Source organism: Myotis davidii, unplaced genomic scaffold, assembly GCF_000327345.1.
Source record: "Myotis davidii unplaced genomic scaffold, ASM32734v1 scaffold217, whole genome shotgun sequence".
In the NCBI taxonomy this organism is placed as follows: domain Eukaryota; kingdom Metazoa; phylum Chordata; class Mammalia; order Chiroptera; family Vespertilionidae; genus Myotis; species Myotis davidii.
In genome coordinates this window covers 7,882,217-7,890,308 of record NW_006290034.1, presented here as the reverse complement: position 1 = coordinate 7,890,308, position 8,092 = coordinate 7,882,217, and the positions used below count along the sequence as shown (strand labels likewise).

At 40.4% G+C, this 8,092-nt stretch overlaps 2 protein-coding genes across 4 annotated transcripts in view; both read left to right on the top strand.

The window, feature by feature from the left end:
• BCL2L15 (BCL2 like 15) overlaps positions 1-4,472 on the top strand; it is a 6,493-nt gene extending 2,021 nt beyond the window's left edge. Inside the window, 3 exon segments of the mRNA XM_015563531.1 lie at positions 7-128; positions 3,500-3,724; positions 4,260-4,472. Coding sequence (XP_015419017.1) covers positions 7-128; positions 3,500-3,724; positions 4,260-4,277 — 365 coding nt within the window. The 3' untranslated portion in view covers positions 4,278-4,472.
• PTPN22 (protein tyrosine phosphatase, non-receptor type 22) overlaps positions 3,708-8,092 on the top strand; it is a 51,700-nt gene continuing 47,315 nt past the window's right edge. For 2 of the 3 annotated variants that reach the window (XM_006763026.2, XM_015563455.1), the window contains exons 1-2: positions 3,708-3,724; positions 4,260-4,332. The gene's annotated coding sequence lies outside the window, so the exon portion shown is untranslated. Of the gene's footprint in view, positions 3,725-4,259; positions 4,333-8,092 lie in introns of those variants that run through there. The other variant, XM_015563456.1, reaches the window with a different exon arrangement.

The following is an 8,092-nucleotide window of genomic DNA, read 5'->3' as shown; positions in this document are numbered from 1 at the left end:
TGTGAGCAGAGGCTTGCTCTTTTGACGTGGCCATCATTGCTGGTCGCCTTCGGATGTTGGGGGACGAGTTCAATGGAGAACTGGAAGCTTCTGCCAGAAGTGTCATTGCAGAAACTGCTCGGGGACAGGTCAAATTCCTACTGTTTTCTATTTACTGCTTTTTTCCTATTTCAGATACCCTTTTCTTACTGCTCCAGGAGTGTGACCAGAAATGTTCTGTGAGAGATTTGGGGACTTATATTTATCCAAGAGGATACAGCACGAATTTCCGATGGCCAATTCTTTAGGAGTTAAGCAAAGGCGAAGTGGTATTGAGATGAAAAGCTTTGGGCATAGGCTGGTCAGCCTTCACATTGTTAACACTGTTTTTTTGTCAAAGCTGTGCTTGGTGGCATAGAGCATATATAAGGCACTTTTTATTCTTTTATGCACCTGCTTTAATGCTTCTTTTTTTGGATGTGGGCACCTTTTTTCCTCCAGCAGTGACATTACATTAGGAAGGATGGGCAGTGGACAAGTTTGATGCAATGAAGGATAATGGTACAGGAGCCCACTAGGGAGTATCTGGCTCTTCAACAGAATACTGATTACGGACAGAAGCACTTGGGCTCTGTATTGGATATAAAGATAGACCATAGACAATATTCTATAATGTTGCTGATTAACATCAGTAGTGATGGTTAATATGAATTCTTCACTAGCCAGGTGTCAGGGGATTTTGTAAATGCTTTACACTTATTATCTCATGTAAGCCTTACACCACTTTATGAGGTATCATAGAAACTGTTGTTCAAAGCACAACCTCTCCCCATCTGCATGTAACACTGTGAGAGCAAACACCTAACCCATTTTGTTCACTGCAGTATTTACACAATCTAGAACAGTGCCTGATACATAATAGGTCCTCAGAAAGTATTTTCTAGCTTGATACCCATTTAAGCAGAAAGGAAACTGAGAACTAAGAAAAAAATTAATTGGGTTACACAGTAGGTAACTTCTTTTTTCTTTTCTTCTTTAAAATTTATTTTTCCATTACAGTTTACATTCAATATTATTTTGTAATATATTCAGGTGTATAGCATGGTGATTAGACAATTATATACTTTACAAAATGTTCCCTCAGTATTTCCACCAACCACCTGGCATCATATATAGTTATTACAGTATTATTGACTATATTCCCTATGCTGTACTTTATATCCCTAAGTGATTATTTTGCTGCTGCCAGTCTGTACTTCTTAATCCCTTCACCTTTTTCACCAACCCCCAAATCTCCTCCAATCTGGCAATTGTCAGTTTGTTCTCTGTATCTGTGAGTACATAGTGTGAGGAGTATACCTACTACTCATTCAGGCAGGACTAGCCTTATTACTCCTAGTTGCTCATACTGATGCTTTCCTCGGTAGCTGAGAGCTGAATCTACTTTTAATTTTTTAATTTTAAGATTATTTTGAAACAGCCTCAAACTCACAGAAAAGTTGCTTGTATTATACAAAGAATTTCCCTCTTAAATCATTTGAGAATAAATAGCCAACATGATATTCCATCACCCCCTAATCCTTTTATTTTCCTTGAAGCAAGGGCATTCTCTTATATAATCACAATCTAACCATCAAAACCAGGATATTATCATGGATACGTTTTCATCTCATCCTAAGATTCCATTCAAATTTTGCCAGTTGTCCCAATGATGTCATTAATAGCAGAAAGACATAGGCCAGATTCACAGATATTGCATTAAGTTGTTATGACCTTTTAGTCTCCTTCAATCTGTAATAGCTTCTTAGTCTTTCACTGATTTTTGTGACCTTGAGATTGAAGATTATGGTTCATTTATTCTGTAGAATGTCCCTTAACTTGGGTGTGGTTGACGTTTTCTCTTGAATAGATTTAGGGTATGTACCTTTGGAAAATCATAGAAGTCTTGCTGTGTTGTTGTCATTCTATTAAGTGGCACTGGTTTCAGTTGGTCCCATTACTGGTGGTAAATTGAATCACTCCCAATGGTGTCTGCAAGGCTTCTCCACTGTAAAGTTACTCTTTTCACCTCTGTAATTAATTGTTTTATAGGGCAGAACTTTGAAACCATGTACAAATCCCATATCTCATCAAAATTTCAATCTATTAATTTATTTTTTACATCAACATAGATTTATGAATTCCTACTTTATTCAATGGGTTATAATCTGTTACTGTCATTGTTTATTTGAATGTTAACCTTACCCAGCTCTGGCTAGTGGGAGTCCTTTCAATCTGGACTATTTCTTTTTGGCATGTCCTTGTCATTTTCTGAGTACTTCCTTAATTTCTATCAGAAGATCTGTATTTTCTCATCTTTATCCGGAAGTCAGCCACTCTCCAGGGAGCTCTGGTTCCTTTTCATGGAAAACAGTATTTGTATATCAAGATCTAGCTACCCTTAGGTGGATGCCTTCTCAGCTTGTTTGGGCTCTGACACCCTGCTCTGATGGCCATGCCCCCTCCCTCTATACCACATTGCAATAGATCTTGCTTGGCCCTACCTAATAGTTTTGTGTTTTGTTTTTTTATTAATCCTCACCCAAGAATTTTTTCCATTTATTTTTAGAGAGTGGAAGGGAGAGGGAAAGATAGGAAGAAACATGGATGTGAGAGAGACACATCGATTGGTTGCCTCCTGCATGCGCCCCAACTAGGGCCAGGGAACCTGCAACCAAGGTACATGCCCTTGACCAGAATCAAACCCGGGACCCTTCAGTCTGCAGGCTGACACTCTATCCACTGAGCCAAACCAGCTAGGCCTACCTAATGGCTTTTGGACCAAATTTTTTTGGGAAGACTACTCTTTTTTTTTTTTTAAATATATTTTATTGAGTTTTTACAGAGAGGAAAGGAGAGAGATAGTTAGAAACATCGATGAGAGAGAAACATCGACCAGCTGCCTCCTGCACACTCCCCACTGGGGATGTGCCCGCAACCAAGGTACATGCCCTTGACCAGAATCAAACCCGGGACCCTTCAGTCTGCAGGCTGACCCTCTATCCACTGAGCCAAACCAGCTAGGCCTACCTAATGGCTTTTGGACCAAATTTTTTGGGGAAAACTACTCCTCTATCCAGTGAGCCAAACCGGTTTCGGCGGGAAGACTACTATTTTTTTTTTTCTTACTTTGTAACTTCCCAGACTTCAATCGTTCAAACAATATGACCAGCTGTACTATCATGTACTTAATAATTTTCTTTCAAAGCATGTCTCTCTTTCAATTATTTGGTTTATCCTATGCAATAATATCTGAAATCATGGGTTTGATGAGCTACTTCTGGTTTTTCTAATAGTCATTACAATAAATAAAATACTAAAATGAGAAAAGCCTATCCATTTACTCCCGCACATTACTTTAGATACAACCAGTGGACATTGGCTGCTCTCTGGGGAACACTTGCTTTTACTAGATTCCATACCTGCAGACTCGTGCACTTTTTCGTGAAACTCCACTGATATAGCCTATGTTTCTCCCCAGGTAGGAGCTGTCCTTCAGAACACAGTAAAATCTCTCAGCAAGGCCTGGTGTGCTCAGAATTCCAGCTTAGCCTATGAGAGAGCCTTTTTGGCAGTTTCAGTGAAACTGCTTGAATGTGTGGTCCGCCTAGCTCCAGAAATGGCAAGACAGGTGGCAACCCCGATGATAGATATGATCAATGGGAATGGCGCCATCCGGGAGTTCATCCAGGGCCAGGGAGGTTGGGTAAGTATGTTGGGGCCCCTGGCTTAGCTAGCCATTTGCTACTAATACCTGGGACTCCAACTTATGATTCTTTCTGTAAGTTGGAAACCACGCAGGAAAATGGCTCCCCACTTTGCTGAAAATGCCAGGATTGCTTTTGCCTTGGAAAAGGGGAGCATTCAGAAGCCCAGCCTGTGGATGTTGGACTCCAGAGTCATGCTGCCTAAAATATTGACTGCTAACTATATAATGCAGATCTCTACTCCCTACACATCTATAAAGTATATTGGTTGAGTTCTAGTCTCAGCCTGGCTTCCCTCTGTTAGCTGGTACATTAGTGGTATCTGCTGGGGCGATAGCTATACAAGGCGTTCTGAGCCCGGTCTTAGTCATCATTAGACCATCTGCTCTCAGAGAGCACCCCCTTCACAGCAGGGTCAGCACAAGTCCCAGCAAGAGCTGCATTCCCTGGTGGAGCCTCAGATCACTCCTGCTTTCCTTAGGAAGCCCCCGATGAGCATCCCTGTGACTGTTGGCTGTTCCTTGTCCTTTCTAGGAAAATCTGGAGAGCTGAAGAAGAGGCGGAGCTCCATCCCAGCCTGAACATCGCTTCCTCTCTGACTGATCAGGTGACTGATTTCTGGCAATTACAACAGAAACAAGCAAATCAAAAATCACTTTCTTTTGGACACAACTGAACTTAGTTGGATAATTTATTTCCTATCAATAAAGTTGGGAGGAGCTTCGAGAGGTCCACAGAGATTTTGTACTTCTGTTTTGATGTGAGTTTTTTTTGTGTGTGTGTGTTTTTTAATAATTTTATTGATTTTTTACAGAGAGGAAGGGAGAGGGACAGAAAGCCAGAAACATCAATCAGCTGCCTCCTCCACACCCCCCACTGGGGATGTGCCCGCAACCAAGGCACACGCCCTTGACCGGAATCGAACCCGGGACCCCTCAGTCCCCAGGCCAACACTCTATCCAGTGAACCAAACCAGCCAGGGCTTGATGTGAGTTTTAATGAGGTTCTGTTGAAGCAAAGACCTCCAGACACAAAGCGGTGCCTTGTTAGCAGTGGAATTCCAGGACAGGCTTTTGCTGGAGTTATTTGGGGGAGGAGGGAGCACACAGTAAACTATTCCTTCAGATTTAGCTCTATCTTGGGTGAGAATCTTGTCCACTAATTTTGTAGCCAAGAGAGATTTTTGGTTGGGAAATCTTGTTAGTTTAAGTTGAGGATTTTCTTTTAAATTCATAGTCTCAGTTTCATGTTAATTTCATCTGAGCAGGATTATTTTATGCATTTTCAAGGTTGGAAGTGAAACTGGAAGTTTGCCCTTCTATTAGAAAGGTCAAAGAAAGATAAAACAGTTGCTGCATTTTTTCTGCCACAGAATGCAGGAAGTGCTGGCCCACATCCAGGACAGGAGGGCCATCCACCTTAGGTGAAGTAGCTGCGTGCCACATTGACTTCCAAAGTGAGTCACGTGCCGCTTGTGGACCGTACACATTGCTGATTCCCCCTACGTTCCTACCTTTTAACCAGCTCTCCGGGCGATTTGATATACAGATCAAATTTAAGAACTGTCACTTTAGAGCCAGGGTTGGCACACTGTAGCCCACAGGCCCATCCAGCCTGCTTCTTTTTTTCTTTTTTTTTTGTAAATAAAGTTTTATTGGAATGCAGCTACACTCACTTGTTTACATACTATCTATGACTGTTTTAGCATGGCTATGGCAGAGTTGAGTAGTTATGGCAGACACCCTATGGCCCCTTAAAGCTTAAAATATATACTCTTGGCCATTTAAGTTTGCAGACCCCTGCCATAAAGCTAAATGAACATTTATCATTGAGAAATTTAAACCCTGTTGCATCAGGATAATTCCTGGCAAACCAAAGTGTAAGTGGGCTAACTCTTTTTTCAGAATTTAGTTTGAGTGTGTTCTTACATGGTCTACACTTTCTCCAGGACTTTTTGCAAATTAGAGCATTTTGTGACTCCTAACTTGTCCAGAGAGGGTATACATTCCCATGACCCACCACAAAAGAGTGGAGGTAATTGGAAACAAAGCATATGGTTTCTATATATCAGAATAGTCCTTAATAATTCATAGATTAGCAGGCAATCATCAAGTACATAGACTTCATCCAAAAGCTGTGAAACCAGGTTAGCTACCTACATGTCAGGAAGGAAAACATTGCTATATCTATTTTTGAAGAGGTGTTAATGTCTTTGGCTAAAGTTTACAGAGCTAACCACATCCCCTCTCTTCAGCCAGCCAGCTATCTATATAGAAATAAAGACACAGCCCTACATATTCTGACTTTTTCAAAGTAGGCTATTTCCTCTATTCTTAGATAAATCACAATAGGCTAGTAAACCAGAAATAAGATTTCATGTTTCTCTTTAGTAGAAATTAGCACTTTTTTTTTGCTTCCAATTGAAGATACTTGATGTATTCCTTTGTCCCTTATATTACTATAAACTCAACATGGTAAGTTTTGTGGTTTTGACCTCTTAAACGAAGTCATTGTTTTCACTTAGACTGATGTTCTTCTGATCATGAAATAAGATTCCTCTGTTTATGCATTTGAACTAATTCTCAGCAAGTGCAACTTCAATTAAATGATATAGAACCAGGACAGATTGGTGGTTGCCAGGGGGCAGCAGATGGGGGTTTGAGAGCTATTGGTGAAGGGGGTCAAAAGGTACAAACTTCCAGTTATGAGATGAAATAGGTCCAGGGATCTAATGGACAGCATGGTGACTATATTACATATTTGAAAGTTGCTAAGAGAGTAGATTTTTAAAGTTCTTACAAATAAACAAAAAATTTTAACTATGTGAAGTGATGGATGTGTTAACTAACCTTATTGTGGTGAGCATTTCACTATATATACAAATATATCAAATTGTTACATTGTATACCTTAAATTTACACAATTTTCTTTTCTCTGGAATCAATAAAAATATTTTTTTAAAAATTAGCCCAGCTGGCATGGCTCAGTGGTTGAGCATTGACCTATGAACCAGGAGGTCATGATTTGATTCCTGGTCAGGGCACATAGCCAGGTTGCGAGCTCAATCCCCACAGTGTAGAGCATGCAGGAGGTAGATGATCAATGATTCTCTCTCATCAATGATATTTCTCTCTCTCTCTCCCTCTCCCCGCCTCTCTGAAATCAATAAAAATATATTAAAAAAGAAAAGAAAGGAATGCATTCAGGTCGTCTGATTTTCACAATTTAATTTCACCATAGATTGATCATGGTGAAATTAAGTAAGTAATCCAATCCCTTTGTACTTTAGTTCTCACATTTAAAATAGAGATGATTTGGTAACTGATGCATAGGATTCTTGTGAGGGTAAATGAAGCAGGGCACTCTGTAAAGGGGTTAACCCAGTGCCTGGGCTATTGAGAGCACTGCCTGCCCTAAACAGTCCGGAGCCCCTGTGACTTGGAGTTCCTGAAGTTCTAGCTCAACTTCTTTCTCTTCATTAACTCTGTTTTTCACAAAGGCAAGCCAACAGTCTATGGTTTTACCTTTCACCTTGATGTGGGTGATTTTTAAGTCTGACTGCAATTTTTCCAACATCCATATCCACAAACTCTCATTCTTTATTTCTGTTTATCCTTCATATTCACATATTCTTCGTGATTGCCATCTAGCTGGCTCAAAACCTCCGTCAGTTTTCCCTTCTCCCTCTCCCCAGATCTACTCACCCAACAGGCCTTTCTCATGTATTCCTTCCATTTTGTTCTGATTCTTCCTATATGAGTTTATTAACACCCGCCTGGGCTATTGGTAAAGCCTGCTAGTTAAGCTTTCATCAATCCCCCTGTCCCAGGCTTGTCCCATTCCAGTCTGTCCTATACACAGCCTGTCACTGGATCGACCAAAGCTGTGGTCCCTTTGTCCATGGTTTTATCCATTTTAGATATGCTATAATTCACCTTGAAATTATATATACCATTGAAGGAGATAATGAGACTTACAAAACTTCACCAGAAGGGAGCATTTATTTATTTATTTTTTTAAATTAAATCTTTATTGTTCAGATTATTACATTTGTTCCTCTTTTTTCCCCCCATAACTCCCCTCCTCCCAGTTCCCTCCCCACCCTCCACCCTCACTCCCCACCCACTATCCTCATCCATAGGTGCACGATTTTGGTCAGGTCTCTTCCTGCATCTCCCACACCCCTTTCCCCCCAAGAATAGACAGTCCATTCCCTTTCTATGTCCATGATTCTATTATAATCACCAGTTCATTCTGTTCATCAGATGAATTATTCATTTGATTCTTAGATTCACTTGTTGATAGATGCGTATTTGTTGCTCATAATTTGTATCTTTACTTTTTTCTTCTTCTTCGTCTTCTTCAAG